This window comes from Rousettus aegyptiacus, unplaced genomic scaffold (assembly GCF_014176215.1).
Source record: "Rousettus aegyptiacus isolate mRouAeg1 unplaced genomic scaffold, mRouAeg1.p scaffold_m13_p_2, whole genome shotgun sequence".
NCBI classification, from domain to species: domain Eukaryota; kingdom Metazoa; phylum Chordata; class Mammalia; order Chiroptera; family Pteropodidae; genus Rousettus; species Rousettus aegyptiacus.
The window spans coordinates 173506388-173528765 of NW_023416295.1; the positions used below are offsets into that span (position 1 = coordinate 173506388).

Here is a 22378-nt window from a genome sequence, read left to right on the forward strand (position 1 = left end):
CATGGCTGGGCTCGGCCATGTGCAGCCTGCAACTACGGGGACCCCGTGGAAACGAAATGGGGAGACCACACGGTCGTCAGTGACTGGCCCACTCCTCCGTCACGCAGGCTTCCCTGGCCCCGCTCTCTGCACTTGCTCCCAAAGCTGGCCCCACGGGGCTCTTCATGGTCCCCCAAACTCCCTCAGCCCAACAGTGCCACTTCCTGGGCGCGTTTGCCTCCTTGGCTTCTCCTGGAAAATGCCTATTCGTCCTCGGTCTTCCCTAACCACTCTCTCCACTGCCCATCCTGCGGGTGACCACTGCATCCTGGACGTCTGCTGGACTTGTCCGGGGCTCTGACATTTGGCCTCTGCCCAGACCTCCTTCCATCACCCCTGCGCCTAGCAGGCGCCCAGGCCCCTGAGGAAGGGCTGTTGAAGAGCACCTGCAATGTGTGGCGCCTTCCACCAGGTGGCAGCATTCCACCTCCGAAGCCACTGAAGGAGGTGGGGCTGGAGGTGGGGCTGGGGGTAGGGGTGGGGGTGGGGGGGCAGGACGGAGATAATGAGCTCCGCCACCGACAGGCTGTGCCCATCCATAAAAGGGACAGGTTGGACTGAATGACTTCTGAGGGCCCCTAGAGTCATAAAGGACAGAGAAGACAGGGAGGGCAGGAGCACATGCTAAGAACCCCAAAACTTACCATTCCCTCAGGCCCAGCCTGGCAGGGCGGATGGACCCCGCCCCCATGCCCGCCTCCTCTCCTGAGAGCCTGCACAAGCCCCCTGGGTGTGCCGTGTCCCCCAGAGCCTCGTCCTAGCAGGACCCCATGAGGACAGGGAGGACCCCGGGCCCGAGGGCTGTCTGGGGGACGGAGGGGGCTCACCTTGGCATGTCCGCTCATCGGTCAGCAGCTTGTAGCCCTTGCGGCAGCCGCACTCAAAGCTGCCCACGGTGTTGCGGCAGAAGTGGTCGCAGCCGGCGTTGTTGACCAGGCACTCGTTGATGTCTGCGGGAGCCAAGCGGGGCGGGGCGGGGAGGATGGGCTCGGGCTGCAAGGCGGGGACCACGGCCCAGCACCCGCCCTTCCCCGACTTCCTGCCTCTCACTGCCCAGGGCTGAGCTCAGGTCCCCCAACCGAGCCCGGGGATGCGGGCCCCCCGCTGGGGTCAGGAGGATGGGTTACGTCACCCCCCCCCCCCAGGGACTCAGCGAGCCCGGCGTCAGTGGCACAGAAGGGCGGGGGACGATGTCTGCTGTGACAGGCAAGACAGCGGGGACGATGGCGTCCACCACGTGCTTTCAGCAGCACATCCCGGGCAGTGGCTTGGAGGGTGGCGAGGCCTGGGCTGGGCAGGCTGCTTCCCAGTGGCTGCGCCCTTGAGCCAGCTGCTGGACCCCGAGCCTGGACCCCGGTCTGGCGGACAAGCACCAGAAGCACACCTCCGTGTGCCGTCAGAGATCCTGTCGCTGAGATGCCTCTTCTCACTACAAATTTCCTCTTCGGCTCCAACCTCCAGGGCCCCATGCCGGTCACCCCGCCTCCGGACATGACCCGGCAATTAGTAACAGAAGTAAGAGGCGACTTTCGCCCTGATTTGAGGGGGTGACAAGGAAGTGATGGAAGAGGCCCACCCAGCGAGGAGAGCGGAAAGCACTTCTCCACCCTGGCCTCTGGCCACGTACCAGCAGAGCTGCCAACTCCGGTGCCAGAGCCTGTTGGGCCTGGCCCGAGCGTGAGGGTCCGGGCGCCCGTCCCGTGCACCAATCACCTCCCTGTGAGAAAGGTCAGTCCGCCCCCGTTTTACTGAGCCCCACGGGCAGGGGCAGACCCCACAGGCCCTGGGGCACTGGGGAACACAGGACGCCCAGTGGGCATGCCCTCGGCTGACCTCCCAGAAGCACCTACGCTCCAAAGACTTGTTCTGTCTGCATGTTCAGGTGATTTTGGCACGAGGAGGGTGGGAGGGGAGGCGGACCTGAGGGAGGCAGCTGGGGGCGCTCCGTTCACCGGCCCTGACTCCAGCCCCTGGCTCTGCCGCCACCGTCGGCAGGGGGACCCTGCCCGTCTGAATACAGCAGGGTACGTGTCCGTACTAAATGCTGGCTCCGATCAGCGACTTCTCAGCTCTGGGAACTCTGCACATGTTCTGAAGCCCAAGTCCAGGAGCGGAGCCACCCGAGGGTGCGCCCACACCCAGTGTAAGCGGCAGGGCCCTAGGGTGGTCACTGCGCCTCTGGGCACCGCCTTGTGCTGGTGACCATGGTGACCAGGCTAAGCGCGTTCCAGCAAGGTCTCGTGGGGTCTCCCAAAGGGCTGGGGGACCAGATCTCCCATTCCCAGGGGAGGGTGCAGCTACACGTGGAAGCAGGTTTGAGCCCAGCTCCAGCCGTCCCCAAGGGCCCTTCTCCAGCGTACCACGCTGGCCCCGCAGCCTCCAGAGAAAGCAGACGTGAGAGTCTGTCCAGGGACATCCCTGCACCTCCATCGTCCCCTGCCCTGGGGATCATGGGAGATAAGGGAATTTCAGGCTAGAAGGCTCTGGCAGGAAGGGGGAGGCCAGTCTCAGCTCTGCCCTGGCCGGCTGTGTGACCTGGCGGGGAAAGTCTCAGCTCTGCCCCGGCCGGCTGCGTGACCTGGCGGGGAAGGCGCCTCTCTGAGCCTCCAGTCCCCTGTCCGCAAACCGGGATGCTGACAGGCGCTGCTCACAGCGTCACTGGCAAGACCATATGCGGATGGGCTTCCTCCTCGGCAAGGCCTCAGGCCTTCCGGAACCCCCGATCCCATCCCTTCCCCAGCTGGGCCTGTTAGCAAAGGGGCTGTCATAGCAACCAGACAGGCGGCGGAGGCATGTCTGCTGGAGGCCCGGGCTGGTGCAGCGGGCCGCCTGCGGGGCTGAGGGGGCAGCACCCGCCAGCCCCGGCCCAGGATGTAGGACGGTGCACTGGGCTCACGCAGCCCCTCGACCTTCAGTCCGGTGCGGTCACCGCGGGGGTGCAGCTCCTCTTTGCACTTCCTGCCCCTCTAAGACTCCCCCCTTTTCCACTGTGCACCCTTTGCCAGGCAGCCAGAAGCCCCTGACCTGTTCACAAGTCTTCACACGTGGCCTCCCGCTGTCCCAGAGCAAAGGCCCGGCCCGTGTGCAGAGGCTCATGGCCCCCCCTTTGCAGCCGGGCCCGGCCACTTTGCCTCCCCTTCCTGCACGCTGGGCTCCTGCCCTGGCACCCCAGGCTCCGGACGCCTCACCGGGCGCGGCCTCTACTCCAGCAGGCCTGCGAACGAGTGCCCCTCTGGAGGCCCGCCCTGACTTCCTCTCCAGAGTAGGCTGCTCCCCCTTGCACTGGACTTGCCCTCAGGGCGATGAGAGGGCCTCAGGGACAGGCGGGGACAGCTGGGTCTGTCTGTGGCCCCAGGGCCCAGCATGAGGCCTGTGCGGAGTGGCCGCCCAGGCATGGTCAGTGCATTGGTGGGTACGCGAGCGAGTGAATGGAGGAGTTAGGGGTCTCGGGCCGCTGCGTGGAACACTCACACACAGCGGTCCACGTTCCAGCCTCAGTATGGGGGGCGGGGAGGGGCAGCCTGGCGACCCATGGGCCGTGCGTGGGCTTGTGGGTGGGCGCAGAAGGAGGGCCTGGGGGAGTGGGCCTCGCGGGGAGGCAGGCTGCTGGGCCAGGCTGGCCTGGCCGAAGGCAGGTGAGGGAGAGGAGGAAACAGGCTACGGGCGAGGGTCTCCCGGACTGTTCTGGAAGGTGCGGGGAGGAGTGGCCGGTGAGCCTGCGGAAACCTAGGCTCCAGCTCAGGTGGTCGAGGCCCCAGACCCCTCTCCTCTCAGAAGGGCCAACAGCAGGTGCCCACTTCCCAGCATCAAGTGGGTGCAGCACCAAACGGAGCCTTGACAGGGGACCGCCGCACTGTCCCCACTCCTGAGAGAAAGCGAGGGCGTGGGGCAAATCCTCCAGACAGCCCCGCTTTCCCGCGCCCGCCTCCACGTGCCCATGTGACCCCTTGGTGCAGGGTTTTCTGCTCTGGGCTCCTGAGCCCTCTGCTGCCTCGACCCTCCAGCCATCGGTCCTGCGTGGCGATAATTTTTTGGCTTCCAGAAAACACTGAACCTCTGAAGTCACTCTGACGGCCTCCTCTGGGCCCCTGCCAAGACCAGGGTGTGCACGCGGACTGGGGAGCTGAAACCCCGGGGCCAGGGTCTCGGCTTCGCAGGGAACCCCCGGCTGCCCGGGCCCCACCCTTGGCCCGCGCCGCTCCCACCAGAGCCCGGGGAGCTCGGGCTCTGAGACACCGGACCCTGGGGTCTGCGGGCCCACGCTGGCGTTAAGGGTTCCGATCTGAAGATGTTATGACGTTCGCATCACGCAGCGTCAGGCCGGCCTCGCCCCCTCCTCCCGGTCCTTAAATTCTAACGCCATGACGACACTCCGACCGCTCTCTTCGCCTCCACTGCTCCCCCCCCCCCCCCCCCGGCCCAAGCCAGCGTCGTCACAAGCCTGGGTGACGGCAGCGGCGGGGCCACTGCTCTTCCGGACCCTGCTCAGAGACCTCGTCCGAGCGGCGTCCGGGGATCGGCTCAGGGACCCCGGGTCTGTGCCCGGGAGCTTCTGGGGCCTCGCGGAGGCTGGGAAATGGCAGGCCGACCCCTTCCCGGGCCCACAGGGGCAGCGCCATCTGGCCCAGCGTCTCGGCACACCGGCTACCTTTGGGTCCTTGAACCCCGGGCCTCTGCACAGCAGTCACGTGCTGCTGGAGGTGCTGCCGTGATTAAGCCCTCTCCCCGGCGCCCCCTCTGCCTCCCCCAGCCCAGGCCGGGCCTGCGCCCCGCTCTGCTGCCAGGCTGGCCTTCTCTGTCTGGCGCCAAGCAGTCTGTGATACACGTTTACCCCGGTGATTTCAAAAAATGACGATCTGTCTTCTACGCTCAATAGAAGGTCCCCAGAAGCAGGCATTGTCTCGTTCACCCGAATCTCCAGCACCCGCACACGGGAGGAGCCTGGAAGCCCGTCTGGAGTGGGAGTGAGCGAGGGGACTTCCGGGCTGCAGGCGGCGGGGCTGAGGTTAGTCCCGGCGTTAGGGGCCGAGCAGGCGCAGCTCCGGAAAAGGCTCCGACTGTCTTGAGAGGAGCCACCGGAAATGCAGTGGGGGCCTTGGACGGATGAGCCTGGGGCTGCCTGGACAGCTCCCCTCAACACCTCCTGTAGACACGAGGGGGTGTGGGGTGGGGACAGATGCCCCTGGGGCCAGCAGTCAGAGCCACCTCTCGGGTGCTCCTCTTGGGTCCTTAGCTAAGGCCACTTTCTGGCCCGGACAGGTTGGCTCTCAGTGAACCCCTGGCCTCCTCTCAGGAACTGAGCCGCACCCTCTGGTCCTCAGGTCACTGCTGCGCCTTGGAGGGGGGCAGAGTGGCCTGGTCCCACCCTCTCCTGTAGGGCTCCAAGGGCAAATGGCCAGGCCCGCTGACACTGGCGGGCGGGGAGGATGGCCGCGGCCGTGGCGCACCCCAGGCTGTCCTGGCATCGAGTCCATGTGGTGAGGCCTCAGACACCACTCGCCTGCCCGCCTGCCCGCTAGGGATGTACCTGGCTCTGAGTGGGCTGAGCAGGGGCTGCAGGAGGGCTTTATTTTCAAATAAACAGGCGGAAGAATTGTTATTTCTGTCAACAATCGCTAGGCTCTTCCCGGCACGGTGGCTAGGAAGGAGGTCTCACGCTGTTTTTACGGGCTTTAAAAAGGCCACCTCGGACTGTTTAAATCACCCTCGGCCCCCACCGCCAGTGTTTTCACTCGCAGGACTTTGGAAGTTCGAGCTCCTCTCCCCTTCCCGCCGCGCTTCGGCCCTGCCCTGCTTCTGGGCACGGTGGCCGGGGAGCCGGCCCGAGCGAGCCGGGTGTGGAGGAGCCTGAGGGGCTGCACGTCACTCCGTGGGGGGCCTTTGGTCCCCCACTCTGCAGGGCTGCCCAGGACCCTGACTCTGGGGAGCGGTGCCGCAGCGAGCACCCCGGGAGGCGTCCGGGAGCCCCGCGGGGCGTCGGCACGGAGCTCCTCCTGCGTCCCTGTCGCGGTCCTTCTGCATCCGAGACCCCCCCATGACTTCACCCCCCGTTTTCCGCCAGAGACCACTAGGCAGTGCCCTGCTGGTAAGAGCCGCCCCGCGTCACACCGTCACAGCTAAGGTCGGGGCGAGGAAACGTGCCGCGCCCCACGCCCTTGGGAAGCCACACAAGTCACTGAGGCCTCGGGGGGCCCACCGTCAAGGAGCCCAATGTGCGGCCGATTCTTCCATATAAGGACCCCACTTTTTTTGGCCCAGGAGCCCACGGATGTGAGGTGGGACCAACGTTCCCTGGAACCCTGCGGGGGACCGCTGTGCTGACCCCGCTCTCGGCCGCTCCCACAGAAACGCGGGTCCCGCGGCCCCACGCCCAGCCCAGCCGCCGCGCAGGCCCCGCTCTGGCTGCCCCGCGGCGGGCCGGGCGAGGGGAGCTGCACACGCGCCCCCGCGGCTCCGCGCTGACCTTTGCACGTCTTCCCGTCGGGCTGCAGCGTGAAGCCGACCGGGCAGCTGCATCGCACGCCGGTGGCCGTGTCCTTGCACGTCCGGTCACAGCCTCCATTATTTACTGCACACGTCTCTGGGGAGCGAAAGAGACAGACACGCTCAGCTTCCTCAGGCAGAGGCCGCCCCCGCTCCCCGCCCACGGGCACCTCCTGAGACAGGCAGCCTGAGTGCGAGCTCTGGCTCTGCGGGTTCTTTGAGCCTCGCGCTCCCCATCTGTAAAACGGGGGAAGGACGCCGTTCCCTTGGGGCTGCTGGTGAACACCCATGAGGGACGGGGAACCGTTTGCAAACTGCAGGGGGCTCTGCTCAGGTGAACGTTACTGTCGACAGGGTCACCACCACTCCGCGGGCCAGTGCTGAGATCGGCCTGGCTGGTGGTACTCAATCGCCCAGGCCGGATTCCCGAACCTCTGCCTGGCCTCGCACTCCAGACCCAGACGGGCACTCGCTGGGGCTCCCGAACTCATCTCAGCACTGAATGGCCTGTGGCCCTAGCCGCAGAGTCACAAGGGGAGGTCCTCGGAGCCCGCACACCATCCATCACCCCGATGAGGCTCCCAGCCCAACATCTGTTCTTACTGAATGATACGCCAAAGGCGTCTGGTTTTTGTCCACTTGAAGCTTGTCTAGGGCCATTTTTTCCCCTCTTTTGCAAAATCAAAGGCGCTGGAGTGGCTGGGACATAACTGAGGTCACTGAACCTGTCGTGTGGTGAGAGTGATCTTCCCCAGGCCTGCAGAACCGGGTCACCAGGGTGCAGGTGGCCTGCACACAGAGGAGCCCGGTCCCGGACCTCTGAGCCTTTCAATCTGGGTTTCTTCGAGCGTCTGGCGAGCTTTGGCCTTGTGGGACCTGCACCTGCGTGGGCTCCCCTCTTCTCTGGGCCACTAGGCAGTGAAGAGCCCATGGGCCCTGCCCTTCTATAACCCGAGGCCCCCTGCCTGCCTGCCTGCCGAGCTCTCCTGAGTCTGGCCCTGGACGGCCTTTTCCCTAAGGTTCCCTGGATAATCAATCGTCTGTCCCTCTGTGGTGTCTGAGTGCGGCGAGCTGCCTCCCGCTCTCCCTGGGAGGAGTCTGGGGATGAATGAAGGCGTGACGACCGAATGAATACACACCCCCAGCTGCCGGGAGTCCCGGCTGCCACTGAGACCACGATCGTGGCAGCTTCCCTTCGAACTTCGACTTGTGAGGGGTGGGCAGGGCTGGCAGGGGAGGAAAGCTGACTCCCCTGCGCTTGTGTGAGGTGACTCTGATCCCCGGGGTGGCTGTGCTGGTGCACTGGCCCGGGGGCTGCCTGATGCAGGCGACCTCCAAGCCTTCTGAGACTAACGGCTGCGCCATGACGGGAGATGCGCCCGCTGCCGTCGGAGTCCCTGTCCCCGCCTCCTCCTGGCCTGTCTCCCGGTGCGTCTCCGCAAGCCCTGACCTTCCAGCCGTGAGCCTCCCCGCCCTCGCGTGCTGACCCGGTGGCTCAGAGGCCTCCTGCCTGCTCACGTCTCAAGGCCCATCTCAAAGACCGCCTCCCCAGACGCAGAAAGCAGCCCCTTCCCTGTGCTCAGGCAGGCTGGCCTCCGCGTTGGCACGGGCCACGTTCTGACCAGCACACAGCCTGCTCATGCCCTCCCGTCTCGCCACTGGACCGTCTACTGGGGTGGCTTGGTGCTGGGCAGGCCAAGGGTAAATCCCGGCTCTGCCACTGAGTGACCCAGGTAGGTCACCCCTCGGGGCTGGACCTTAGCACCCACACCTGGCAGATGAGGATGATAATCCTTCCCTTCCAGGGCGGAGGTGATCAAACATACTGCCCGCTCCCCAGCGCCTGGCCCATGTCCTGACCTGTAGCAGTTGCTCTCCTGGGGTTACAAGCAGAGGAGGAAAACCTACCTCCCGCCCCCAAATCAAGGAGCTAACATTCATCTGCAGGAGCCGTTTCAGCCTTCCAGGTGGGGCAGCCTGTTTCCGGGTGCAGGTGATGAAGGCTCAGGCCTTGGAGAGGCGGGGGGGGGGGAAGGCATTGTGTGTGTGTGGGGGGGCAACAGAGGCACAGCCGGGTGGCCTCCCCCAGTGACGGCGTGATGCCCAATGGGCCTCGCCATGGTGGTGGGGGTGGGGGTGGCGTGGGCACTAGGGGCTACGATCCTGGGACAAGGGCCTGGCCAGACAGGCTCCAAGGGTCTCGGAGGCCCTCCCTGTCTCTAGAGCCCCTGGGGGCCTTGGAATCTTGGTCCTGCAGAGCAGGGGGCCTCGGGGACCTGCTGGCCACCTGCCCCCTGGATGGATGGAGGCTGAGAGGGGGCTGAGGTCGTGTCTGGGCGGCCGCCCCCTTTCTGGGCCCGCGGTGCCAGCCCTTCCCACACCGCGCGCTCTCGCTGCCCCAGACAACGGTTGGTGCCTAGACTTCAGGTTTTAAGCGAGGGGCTGTGGGCCCCCGGGGGCTGACCACCCCGTCCCTCAGCTCATCATGTGGGGTGGGGGGTCACCTGCGCCAGGCCTCCTCAGCTTTCCAGGCCTTCGCCCCCACACGTGCGGCAGATCTGTGAGATGGCTTCTGTGCCCTCCGCCCCCTGGTGAGGAGCAGCCCAGAGGGGTCTGCCCAGAGCTGCGTGGCCAGGAGTGGCAGAGTGGGTAGGGCTCGCCGGTCCAGCTCCAGCCCACGGGGCAGCCTCAGGTCTCCGGCTCCAGCGCCCCCTGGCCCCGGGGCTGCACAGCCTGGCTCACCCCGGACGCCTGCCGCCCCCGCCGCCCACCCCACAGCGCCTCCTCCAGAGCCCCATCTTCATCCCCAGGCCTCATTCTAGGAGGTGCCCTTGCCCCCTCGCCTGGGGTCCAGGGCCTGGTCTCGCTACTTCCTTGACATTTGATTCTGGCCCCTGCTCTGCTGCTGCCCTTCTAAGCCGGTCACCACTGTCTTCCTGTGTGACCTTCCCAGCCTCCCAGTGGTCCCTGCTCCTCCAGACCGAGGCCTTGCTCTGGGGAGCCAGTGGCCTCAGGCTGGGGTAGCAGCGCTGAGAGCCAGCGCACAGGGCGGGCCTTCCCTGCCAGGCCCTGTGCTGGGGGAGGAGAGCGGGATGAGCAAGCAGCAACCGACCTGTCCTCAAGGGTGCCCTCGGGGGGACCCTGGGCCCCCAGCACCCCTGCAGCACAGGGTGGGTCGTTTCTGCCATGCCCACCTTAGCCATATCACTCTGAGGCGAACAGACATTGGACTGAAGTCTACAGCTACAGGACAGGGTGGCCTGGGTGGGACCAAGGGCCTTGTCTATGGCGGTTTCGAAGTAGAGACGTCTTGGGTGCTGCTGAGAAGGCTCCTCGCCCTGCATGGCAATCGGCCAGCGCCTGTGCCCCGACCCCCATCTCTGAGTGCCTTGGAGAGCAGCCTCACCTTCCTGTTCCCCAAGACCAGCGGCCACCCAGGCCTGGCATAGTTCACAGCTGCCTCATGTTCAGAAACCAGGCATCCTGTCCTCTCCCTTGACGACAAATGCAAGCAGCAAATGTGAGCTGGGACTGCAGCAGTGGCGTCTCTGGCTTGGGAGGGGCCAGGGGAGGGGGTTCGTCCCAGCTTCCACCCCCTCCCAGGGTGGGGGTGGTTCTGCGGGCCGCCCCTACCCAGAAGCACACACTGGGAATGGAGGCTGAGTCCAGCTGCCACTCCGCGGGGCTGTGAAGGGGGCGAGGGCAAAGCCACACCCTGCAGCGCTGTCTCACAGACCTGAAAACATCTCCCCGGGCCCTCCCTGGGAGCCGGCCCTCCAGGTTCTCCCTGAAGCCGCCCCCCCACGAGAGCCACCAGCCCTTTGTAAAGCCTCCCCTCTCCACCTGGAGTAGCAAGGGCAACCACCGCCCAGGGCACAGCACTCCACAGCCGACAAGGCGCCTTCTCACGCACCTGCCCCCACGGGCTCACAGCAGCCCAGAAGGGGACCCTTTCGCAGGCAGGGAAACTGAGGCTCAGAGAAGTAACTTTTCCAGGCAGGATCAGCTACATAATTTGTGGGACCCAGTGCGAAATAAAAATGAAAGGCCCTTGTTCAAAAACTAAGAATTTCAAGACAGACAGCAGAGCGTCAACCACGCGTGGGCTTTCGTAGGGCGGGGCCGCGGGCCAGCGCATGGTCACATGCCCGTGAGGCTGGTCTTGGGTCCCGGACCACACAGCTGTTGGGAGGAGTGGTATCTGGAGCCAAGACTGGGAGGCTCCAGGCTGACGAGGGAGCCAGACTGGGCCAGAGAGCCAGGCCCTGAGGGGCGCCTGAGCTCCTCACCTGCCGCGCCGTGTGGGGAGAAGGCTCTCCCACAGGGTGGGGCTCGCAAGGCAAGGAGGCTGGGCCTGGGTTGGGGTCTAGAGCGGGCCCGGGAGCGTACCCCTCTGCAGCAGGCAGGAACCCCCAAATGTGTTAAAAGGCGGTTCTTGGTCTTTCTCTGAGGGACCCCTGCTTTGGGCCCCCGGACACCGAGGTGGAGCGGTCGCTAAGCAGGCGACTCAGCTGGACCTGCCGTGAAGCCGCGAAAGGGCTTGGACAGAGGGCCCAGGCCGGGGACGGCAGGACGGCCTTGGAGCTGGCGTGGCCTGCTCGCCCTGCCCTGGGTCTGCGGAGGCCCGGCCAGGCCCGTGAAGGACAGACAGTCTGTCGCAGTGGACGGAGCAGGGGCTGCGGGTCAGAGGGCAGGCTCTGCGCGCGGGCCCCGGGACCCCGGCCAGTCCCTTCATTTCTCAGAGTCTCGGTTTCCTGACGTGCGACGCGGAGACGATGACGTTTACCACGCGTTCCTCGCGAGGCCCAGAAAACGTGCGGACGCGGCACGTGACCGTGACACACGCTCGCTCATGGCGCCGTGTCTCAGATCTGAGCACGCGTGGCCTGAGACCCCCAGGCCGCTGCCGAGCCAGCCCCGACCGTGCGCCGAGCCCCTGCTCCGCGCCGGGGGACGTGCCGCGACACAGCCCGTCTCCTGGGGGCCAGCGCCCCGCAGGGCGGGGGGGGGGTCACCCCTCGGCCTAACCAAGTTCGGGAATGACTCCTTGGGGCTGGGTGGCCGTGATCGGGGAGCTAGAGGAACGTACACTGCCCGGGCCTCCGCGCGAGGGGGACGGGGCGGGGCCCAGGGCTCGCCTTTCCGTCTCGGAGCCTCGGCTCCCTCCTCCGCGACAATGACTGGCGCCCTCGCAGGGCCGGGGACAGCGGGACGCGATCGCGCGCCTGCCAGGTGCCAGGCTGCACCTCCAGCGTCTCATCCGCGCTGCTGCAGACTAGAGACTACAGCCCCCTTTTTGCGAAAGAGAAAACCGGGGCTCAGAGGTGCGAGGTGAGCCTGGTGTGGTGACGGCAGAAAGGGACCAGGTCTGCTCCAGAGCCCGGGCTGGACGACCAATCAGAAAGAGGAGTCGCTGTCAGCAAAACTCCAAGCGCCCCTGCCATAGGCACACACGCACAGTTCTTAAAACAAAGACACGGCCCGGCAGAGCAACCTGAGAGCAACCCCCCGCTCCGGGCCCCAACCTCCTCGTTTCCTTGTCCGGGAAATCTGGCTGCAGGCACCCTGAGCTCCGGCCACTCCTCGGTCAACAGCCCGCTGCTGGCACCTGGCTTGCAGCCACCGCCTGGCCTGCCCGTGTTCGGGGACAGCTGGAGAGACTCCTCGAGGACGCAAGGCTGGGCTTGAGGGGCGGGCAGTGAGAACGGGGCCATCGCCTCCAAGGGGGGTGGGCAAAGGGAACCAGTGGACAGACCCAGGGGCCTGGTCGGTTTCCCCTGTCCCTGCACCCAGCTCCTCCAAACACTGCAGCTGACAGAAGGCTAAACGGGAAAAGCGGAAAAGACGCCCTGGGTTCTCCTGGGTGTCTCCCGTTTGTGCGACAGTGGGACAGTGGACGCTCGGTGTTACCGCCCCAGGGCCCTCCTGAGTAGCAGATGAGGGGACAGCACGTTTGTCAGGAAGTGGACACAGCAGAGGGGTGATGGGGAGGTGGGGTGGGCAGGTCACTTCTGAAAGGACCAAACCCCGAGGGGCCAAGGAACCTGAGAAATACTTAAGGCAGGATGTGGAGGGGGGGGCGGGCAGGGAGCAGGCTGGGGACAGGGAGGTCGCTGAGAACCGGGAAGGGCTGCGGGCAAGGAGGAGCCAGGAGCACTGTCTCTTAGATGAGGACTGAGGCCCAGAAGGGTGCCCAACCCCTAGTGGGTGGCTGGGCGTGAGGAGCATGGGGACAGGGCCACCTCCCACCTGTGGGGCTCGCCTCCGCTCCGGCTCCCCGGAGCGGGAGGGCTGCTGTGCCTCGGGGCAGGGCAGGGGCGGCTGGTGCAAGCCCAGGGACCTGGGTCACGGGAAGGCTGGAGAAGGCCCTGCCACACACCCGGTGGCGTCGTACGCAAAGCCTCAGAGCTGGGCGAACCGCGGAGAATCAACCACCCCTCGGTGCTCTGACGGGCCTCTGACTGGCGAGGCACCTGCCCAGGCGTCGCTGTCCCAGTGGGGCCTTGTCGCAGACCCCAGAGGCCAAAGAACCAGAATTTGCTTCTCTACTCTACAGCCCTGAGAGGGGAAGAGACCACTGAGGCCATCCGGGGCAGGTCAGGCGTCCCAATGCCTAGTTCACTGACCCGCCCCAGCCAGCGCCTTGGCCCCAGTGTGAATCCCCCCGGGAAGCCACAAACACCTGCCTCTGAAGAGCCGCGTGACTCTGGCTAAACCCTTCACCGCCTGGGCTGGGCTCGGCCAGGAGATGGAGACGCTGCTACCTCCCTCGGGGTCCTCAGGTGTCGCCCCCCTCTGGACGCTCTCCGCAACCCCCTTCCACGCCCCCCACGCGAGCCCCCGCCTCTGGCTCGCGCCCCATCCACACACCCTTTGTCCCCTCTGCTGGGTGCCATGCCGTTCACACCCCGTCCCCGACAAGTCCTCCAAACCCAATGACGGGGCGCAGCCCGTGCTCCCTGGCCGAGGCTGGCTGCCGCTCATGCAGCAGCAGGGGGCACCCCCGCCCGCAGCCCTGTCTCACGGGACCCCTCAGAGCCTGTCTGTAGGGGGGCCGGGCGCACATGACCTGTGGGTGAGGAGAGGGCACATTCCCAGGTCCCTGCACCCTGCCCTCAGCCCTGCCCTCACTGCCGGGGGCCGGCGGGTGGCGTTCAGGAGTACGCCCGGTCAGCTGTACTTTAGGCTTTTACAAGACGGGCCTGCAGACTGGCGAGAACCAGATTCAAATTTCACCTGTGGCCGGGAGCAAGGGGGCGCTTCGAGGCCTCGGGCCCGAAGGAAGCCCAGGGCCCGACGGCTGGGTGCTCCGGGCCTTCTCGGGGCGGTGCCGCCAGCTCCCTCCATCCGCCTGTTCCTGGTGGTGCCCGAGCCTCGCCAGGAACCCTGGTTCTGCTCAACGCGAAGAGTGGCTGTGGGCGAGTCACACGCTCCCTAGGCCTCGGAGCCCTGAGCTGGGGCCAGCCAGCGCCCTGCCCCCTCCACTTCTCCAACACGCTCGCTCTGCCTGGCGCTTTGCTCTCCACCTCTCAACACGGCTGTCGCCATGACCCGCCTCTTCTCCCGGCCGGTAGCGTGTGAGGGACAGGCAGAGACAGAGACGCCAAACTCAGGGCAGGAGCACAGGGCCGCCGCGGGGGACCCTAGCTGACCAGTCGCCAGCCGTACTGGGACCAGATTGGCAACGGGGGTGAAGTCTGGTTCCTCCTGAGAGAACCCAGTGCCTGGGGCTCAGCCCTATGGGCGGGCAGGCCAAGGCGGGAGGAGAGGGTGCCTGCCCGGGCCCCAGGGCCACCCCCCTCCCTCCTGCTGGGCAACTGTCCTGCGCCATCACCTTCCTTGCCTCAGACCTGCCTGACCCCTTCCCACGGCCGGGCCCGGCCGGGCTCTGGGTTCGGCCCTCTCTCTCCCAGCCAGACTCCGGCTTGTGTGCAGAGCGAGCATGGAGGCCCAATCCCTCCAGGAAGCCTTTGCTGGTGCTCCGGGACGGCTGGTCTCCCCCGTGCCCTTCCTCTGGGCAGGGCCCTGCACTGTGTCCCCAGGGGCCATCACAGCTGGCACAGACCTGGCCTCTGCCCCATCGGGGGTGCCCCGGGCTTGTGACAAAACAGGGTTCTGGTAGAAGGGGGGCAGGCGGTGGGGCTGGGGCTGTGGGGAAGGTCCAGTGAGGCCGGGGTGAGCCTTTGTCAGGTAGAACTGTCCAAGACGGCACCTGGGTAGAGGAGGGGATGGCAGGACCCACTGAGGCAGGGGGCCTGGGACAGGCTTCGTGTTCGGGGCTTGAGGGACAGGTGGAGGGTGGCTTCTAGGGGGTGGCTGAATGTGTGGGTCTGCAACGAGGGGTGGGCGGAGGTGGCCTGGGACACAGGTTGTTGAAATCAGGAGAGACCCGGGGACCGTGGAGATGGCGGCTGCAGAGAAGGGGCGGCAGCAGGGCAGCCCCTGGGTGGACGGAGGAGTCGGGAGTGGGGGCAGAAGCAGGCGTGCGCACGTCAAGAGCAGGGACGTCGGCCGGACCTCTCGGGGCAGCTACGAGGTGATACGAGGCTGGGGACAGCGTGGGGCTCAGTCTGCACACACCGAACGTCAGCCATTGTTACCCCAACCGCCCCGCTGCCCCTGGTCAGCCCCAGCCTTCCAGGGCTCCAGCCCCTCCGTCCCCTTCCCAGAACTCTCTCGGCAGCTGCCCTGCCTGAGCGCTGTCCTGTGTGCGGGCCCCAGGGGCACACACCACGGTGCCCCCGAGCCCAGCTGGGATGGCACCCATTCAGAGGAAGGGGACTGGCTCATGGAGGGGGGGTGCGGGGATGCGAGCAGGTGCCTTGGTCTCCTCATCTGCAAAGTGCGAGTAACTTCAGCGCCAGCTCTCAGGGGGCTGTGGGTAAGTGACCTGAGGACAGTGCTAGGCCCGGAGAAATCTGGGGGTAACGGCTGCCAGTTACCGTGGCCACCGGGCGGGGAGCACGGGCGCCTCTGCTTCCTGGACTTAGGGGACGCCTGGGACGGGCCACGGGGACCCTGCTGTCACGGGCCTCCGCGGGGAGGACCCTGCCGGGGACAAGCTGCAGGGCCTCGGGCTCGGGCAGACGTGGGCTCCGCCCCAGCGGCCGGACAACCCGGGGGCGCCTCGCAGCCCGAGTCTGTACCGTCGGCGGCCAGCGGAGTCAAGCTCCCTGAGATGTCCACGTCTCCACGCTCTGCGACCCTCTGCAGAGGTGACTGAACTAAAGCCCGGGCGCTCAGAAGTGGAGGAGGGAGGCCTGAGGAGACGGGGTGACGGGAGCGGCATCGGGGAGATGCATCGCTGCGCGCCTGGAAGATGCAGGAGGGGGCCGGGAGCCACGGAGCTGGGGCCCCCGGACGCGGGAAGAGGCGGGGGAGGGGCTTCTCCCTAAGCGCCTCCAGGAGGGACGCAGCCCTTGCTGACACCTCGGTTTCAGCCCAGGGAGCCCAAAGCCACACGTCTGACCTACGGAACACACAGCGGGAAGCTGCTACGTACGGCACCGAGGACGCCTGGGGGCAAGGAGCCACTGAAGACGCGGAGGTGACGGTCGCACTCGCAGGGTCTCATCGGTCCTGCCGTAAGCCCGGCCCCAGGGGCCTTCGGTAGACTTCGCTGGGCACTCAGATGTTTCACACAGGTCGGCCAGACAACTGAAATTTATCACTTCCACCCTCACATCCAAATGTTTTAACTGATTCCGACGAGACTCTACAACCAGTTACGTACTTTGACGGCCCTGTCCTTCCTCTGTTCAGTGACGGGTGTACTGCTGGGTGTACCTGAGACCCCAAGAGCGGGGGGCAGGGCCCCTTGGCCCCGAATGGCCCCAGGCCTCTGCGCTACAGACTACCCCGTCCACTCTCCAGGTTGCCAGCTACTGTCCCGTGCCCGCAGCTCTTCCTACCCCTGCCCCGGCCAGCGGCCCCGCCCGAGGGAGCCACCGCACCCCGCAGAGCCCAGGGCCCTTGCTGGTTCCTAACAGAGAGAGCCGTTTCCACTCGCGGCTGCCGCAGGAGAACAGCCAGCACCGTAAGCAGCGGCGTGCCACTGCGGGATTCCAGTCAGCGCTGGCTCCCGGCGCTTCCCAGACTTGGGAGCCTCGCCACTGCCACCGAAACACGAGCCTGCGGGGGACCGAAGAGCAGGCGGCTTCCGAGAGAGGGACTGAGAGGCCCAGGCGGCAGCCAAAGCGCCCGGTTTGAGCTCACACGTTTTGCGTCCTCTGTTCTCTGCGTAGGTCCTGGCTCCTGGCCGTGTTAAGAGGCGAAGATGCTAATTAAACAATTTGCAGACATCAAAGTGACCTGTGACTTCTGCAGTCTGGGTGCAATATAGTTTTGAAATAATTTTGAGTTCGACAACCTATAAGAGCAAAGGAAGCCTAAACTCTCCAGCTCCATTTGGGGGAAGGGAAACTGGAGCCTGAGGCGAGGAGGCCGCTTCACCCGGGACACAGAGAAGGCGGCTTCGCCCCGGGCCGGAAGGGCCCGTCTGCACCGCCATGAGGGCGTCACAGAGCAAGGACGGCCGTGGGCTGCCCTGCGCCCACTCGCTCACTTCCAGGGGGCAAAGGGAGCCCTCTTAATTTTTTCCTACTCACCCACTGGCACAGAAGACAATTGGCATTTAGGGCTGGCAGACACCTGCCAGGCCATCTCAGCCACCAGGCGGCTGCAGAGCACGTGCCCTGCCCTGGGACCCCGCACCAGGGCTGCAACGCCTCCTGCTCACGCGAGATCATTCCCGGGCACTGCGGCCCCCAGCCTCCCCCCACAACAGTTGCTTGTCTCTGTCCTCTCGTGGAGGGCTGGCCAGTGCAGCAGTCAAGGGCACAGACTCTGGAGCCGGGGGGCCCAGGGTCTGACCTTGCCGTGGAATTCCTCGGTGTCTCACGGACCTCACCTACTCCTGGGCCACAGAAAAAGCTCCTCCCCCCTTTGCTTGTTCTGTCCATCCCCTCCCAGGACCCAAAACAGGGCTCAAGCTGCCTGCCAGCCCCAGGACCCATGGGGAGCAGCGGCCTGCGCGCCCTCCCGCAGGCCGACGACGCTGACCCAACCCTAATGGCCCTCTCTGCATGCAGTCGCCGGGCCCTGAGCATGTCGCCCTGAGCGTCCTGGCCAGCGCTGAGCAGCATGGGGGTGGCCACCTCCCTTGTTTTCCATTCCTTGCCTCTATTAATACAGCCTGGGAGCAGCTACGCATCACTGGGACTACCAGTCAGGGCCTGACGTGCGGTAGGGTCCTAAGCCTGTCCCACACGGCCGCCCTCAGAGGAGGCAGGTGCTCGGAGCTCCGCGCCCTTGAAGGAGGGGCGCAGGCAGCGTGGCGGCTTTCCCAGCAGCCCGGGGATGGCCGCCTCGCTCTGGGCGTGGGGCTTGGCTGCTGGTCCTTGTCCCCCAGGTGCAAGTGTCGCAGGAAGACCAGAGGAGGGAGCAGTCTCTTCTGCGTAGGGGGCAGGATAGGCTCTGGGGGAGTGGGGGTTCTCTAATCAGAGAGGTGGGAATGCGGGAAGGCCAGTCGTCACCCATTTCCTTGGCCTGGCGCAGAGTTCCCCGCTCTGCTCCCCCATCTCTGCCTCCCAAACCCAGGGCGAGAATAGCTGTGTCCTTGGTGCCTCCTTCTTCCTCCCAGACCCCACTCCAGGGTCTGGCTCTGGGCCACTGTCCACTGACTCTCCCCCTACCCACCCGCCCTGCCGCCACCTGCTCGAGGCCAGCCCAGCTCAGCCCGCTCGACCGCCACGCTCTTGCTGGGAAGGGTGCAGGGCGCCTGAGGCCCCATCCCTGGTCCTGCCCTGCTCTGGAGCTCAGGCCTCAGCAGCAGCGCCCGCCTCTCCTAGCAGGTGAGGTCGAGGGGCTGGCCCTTCTGCGCCTCAGCATGGCCTCAGAGCACTGGCGACTCTTAGGTCCCCGCCATCCGCTTCTAGCTACCTTTCCAGAAAGTCCACGGTGCTGACTCGCACCTTCCAGCAGGGTGTGGACGAGCTTCCTTCGTGGGGCCTCCAAGCCCACCTCTTGGCCATTTCCAGAAATTCTAAGGCCAACAAAGACGGCCCGAGTCAGCGAGTCAACGAGAACGCGCCGACGGCGGGCTTCCTGCCTGAGCCGGCCCCATCCGCCGGTGGGACCGGAGGTGAACCTCTGGCCTCGCCGGTCCTTACTACTGTCTTTCAATACACAGGGCTATGCCCGTCTGTTCTCCCACTGCGGATTTCAGGGTTCGCAGAGCACCGCCAGCCAGCCCGTGATCTCCTCTGCTCCTCAAAGCCCCACTGGGGAGGGCGGCCTCCAGCCGACTCCTCAGCACGCAGCCTCATCCCGCCCGTGGCCCCATTTGGACCTCATTCCTCCCTAGATGCCTGGGCTCCTTTGAGGTCTACATGAGGATCACAAAACCAGGTGACCTCTCCGGGACCTTCAGGATCTGACCTCCATGGTCCTGTGACCCTGACAATTAAGACAGCCCACGTCGCCATGAGCTCTAGACTAAACTCAGCTATTCAGGGTAATGTGCGACCTTGAGTGAGCCAGGGAACCCCAGCGAGCCTCAGTTTTCTTTACTGAGACATGGGACATGCACCACCTGGCCCCACAGCTCCCAAGGCTGGCATGACGTATCAGAGTGTCACAAAGGAGGCTGTGACGATCTCAGGTGATCCTACAGCTCTGCTCCACAGGCCTGGGCAGCTGGTGCCAGCCAGGGGCCAGCAGCCCCCGCACCGTGGGGTCCGGACTGAGAAACAGGAATGAGTGAGCGAGGAGGCAGACCTGCTTCTCTGCTGTGCAGGCTGAGCTCGTGGAAGGGAGTCGTTTTCTCCCCCTCCTTCCGTTTTCCTCACACGGCCGAGGACCGGCCACGCCAGCAGGCCTCTGAGCCACCCCGAGTGGCACTGGGCATTTCCGGGCCTCCCTGGAGTCTGGAGCCAGCCCAGGGGCAGTGCGCAGAGTGCAGCCGAAATTGTGCGCACTCCCCAGGCACGCAGGTGCCCAAGGGGGGACCATGGGAAAGTGGGCCAAGGCTCTGGCTGGGGTCACTCATGGAGTCAGGGAGCCCTGGGGCCAGGGGCCTGAGCACTGCTTTTACCCAGGCCTGCTAGATGACCTTGACTGGACCCCCTCCCAGGTAGACTTCCCAGCTACAAAGCCAGCAGGGTGGACCAGGGAACCCTGAGATCCCTTGGCCCCGAGTCGAGATGTGGCTTTTTCTCCTGGACGGGGCTCCTCTGCTGAGTGGGGGGTGGGCGGGGCTGCTCTGCACTGACCCCTGCCCCCCGCCCCCCGCTGCTTTGCTGACGCTGGGACGCTAACTGCAGTGGGGGAAGGCTTTACAGAGCACGCCTCCTCATGTGCAGAGGCCACTAGACACTGGCCCTGGGTTCTTGGCTACAAACACACAAACAAAGAAATACATGTGTTCGATGAAGGGTAAAAACGTTAAAAAGGAAAAAGTGAGTTCCCACCTGGCGTGGAGCCCCCCACTCACGCGTGGGCACACCACACAGACGGACAGCCCTCACACGCTCACGCGCCCCACGCACCCGCACGCACCCCCGCAGCGCCACACGCCAGCACACAGACGCCCTGCACGCCGCACGCACCCCGCACTCACACGCGCGCGGACAAAGGAGCAAGGACAACAAAGGAAGTGGAAGAAAAGTGTTACCCATGAGAAGCCGCCGTTTCACCCGCTTGTCCACATCAGCTACTGACGTGGCATTGAACTCAGAGCGCTCAATTGCAGCCTCATCCTCCTCTAGAACACAAGTAAGGGACAGACATGGAGCCACTGGTTAATGAGAGCCCACTTCCCGCCGCCCGAGACAGCCGGCCTTCCGGCGTGGCGCACACAGAGCCAGCGCACATGCGAGCCGGCGCCGCGTCCTCTCCAGGCGCCGACCCCGGGCACCTCCACGGTGGCACGTTCAGGGCAGAGCGAAGAGGCGGCAGGGCCGGGGTGGGGGGAAGAGAACGGGGTGGCCACAAGGGGACACAGAGGGGACACAGGGCCCATCCGCACATAAGCAGAGGAGGCGGCCGAGGTCAGCAGAGGGCCACAGACGCGGACAGCGCCACATGGAGCTCACGAAGACACGGGCCATGGCAGACACCCCTGGCTCGGGCTGGAGGGGCGGGCGCAGGACAAAGCACAGGACAAGCGGACAGGGCCATGAGGTCCGGTGATGGAGCAGACGCCCTGTCTCAGGAGCGAGGAAGTGTGTCAAACACTCATGCAAAATTAAGAACGAAACACACGGAGGAACAAACACACACCACGATGGATCCGGTCGGACAGACGGAAAAACCAGGGGGTCGGCTTGGGCAGCGCTGGTTGCCTGCTTGTCTACAGAGGACTAAGAGCGACACGTTCGAGCGCTCGAGGAGGGGTTGCGAAGAGGGGCCGGTCAGTTGTTCTAGGGGAGAGTCGGAGGGCGGGGAGCATCCTGGCCGCTGGGCAGGAAGCTTCGCCCGGATGCTTCTCCCGAGGAGCCCGAGGGGTTAGCGGGACTGAGTTGGTGTCTTTTTTTTTGCTCAGGGGTGATGTGCGGAGACATCACTCCCATTCCCGCGAGGGGACCTGGGGAGCAGGGAGCAGGCAGGTGGAAGGTTCTCCCGGCCGGCAGGAGCAAGGGCGCAGGAGCTGCGTCTGGGAAGGGATTTCTAAGGGGAGGAGGGAAAGAGGCGGCGAGGAAAATTACGTGAGAAAATAGATCCAAGCGGGGCCGTCACATGCAGCGGACACTAAAAAGAAAAAAAAATAAAAATAAAAAAAGAGAAAGGATGAGTCAGGTGGACGAAGACGAGATGTGTTAGACAAGGCTGGCTGCGTGTCTGGCCGGCAGCTGTTTGCGCTGGCCCGGTGGCCGGCAGAGGCGGCCGCTCCGCAGACGCAAACACTGAGGCCGACTCCAGCAGACGAGACGGGAGGGGCCGGTGGGCCTGCGAGCCCGCGGCAGGACAGCAGAGACAGGCAGAGGGGCAGGAGAGGCGGTTCTAGATGGGATCAGGCTGCAATAGAGACACTGGTCTGAGACCGGGTTTTGCTTCAAATTATTATTTTTTTGGTTGTTTGGTTTGGTTTTTGACTCTGAAAATAATTAATGAACGTCAGTTATCAGACAAGACAGGCAATCAGGGACCATCACCAGAAAAGCAGGAGGAATGAGATAAAATGAGACCAAAAATGGCTGTTGGAGAGGAGAGGCCACACAGAGGAGGGGGGACCACGCAGGCAGCAGCACCTGGGACGACAGCCGGGGACTAGGGAGGGCCCGCCGGAGCCCCGCCCGGGCCCAGCCCCTCTGCCAGCTCCCGGGGCGCCAGGGAGCAGAGTCACGGGGGGCGCAGGGCAACAGCACCCTCTGGACTTCCGGGCTTTGCTCGCTTGCCACCCCCTTTCCTGTTACTTGAAAGTCCCTCAAGAAACATCTTCCAAGTCGATAATAAGAAATGGGGCCTTGAAAAAATCACCACGATAACTGACTTGTGGGCTTCTAAAGTGTGCCAATGTCGAAGAGAAAGAAAGAGGAGGATGTGCAAAGTTGGATGGACACCAACCTTGAAATTCCTTTTTCTCCTTTAAAAAATTTGCTGTTATCTTTGAGTGGGAAAAGAGCCCGCCAGTGATCACGGTATGAGATAATCAGAGATATTCAAGTTGTCCTTGGAAATGAGGACCAGGAGGAAGGAGGTGTCTGAGACTCAACAGAGACTCCCTGTGACAGGGGAGGTGACGGGAGGGGGCGTCACTGAGAAGGAGGGACTCTGGGAGAGAGAGGATGTCCGGCGAGAGCCACGTTAGTTTGGGAAGGGAAAGCGGTTAAAAATGCCCAGACCCCTGGGGTCCGCT

General features: G+C 65.0%; 1 protein-coding gene across 2 annotated transcripts in view; it reads right to left on the reverse strand.

Annotated features, from left to right (window-relative positions):
* The window catches only part of SCUBE1 (signal peptide, CUB domain and EGF like domain containing 1), a 112718-nt gene that overhangs the window by 24716 nt on the left and 65624 nt on the right, over positions 1-22378 (reverse strand). The window contains exons 7-9 of one of the 2 annotated variants that reach the window (XM_016135764.2): positions 20195-20284; positions 6503-6619; positions 867-989 (exon numbers count right to left, since the gene is read on the reverse strand). In XM_016135764.2, coding sequence (XP_015991250.2) covers positions 867-989; positions 6503-6619; positions 20195-20284 — 330 coding nt within the window. The remainder of the gene's footprint in view (positions 1-866; positions 990-6502; positions 6620-20194; positions 20285-22378) is intronic. The other variant, XM_016135765.2, reaches the window with a different exon arrangement.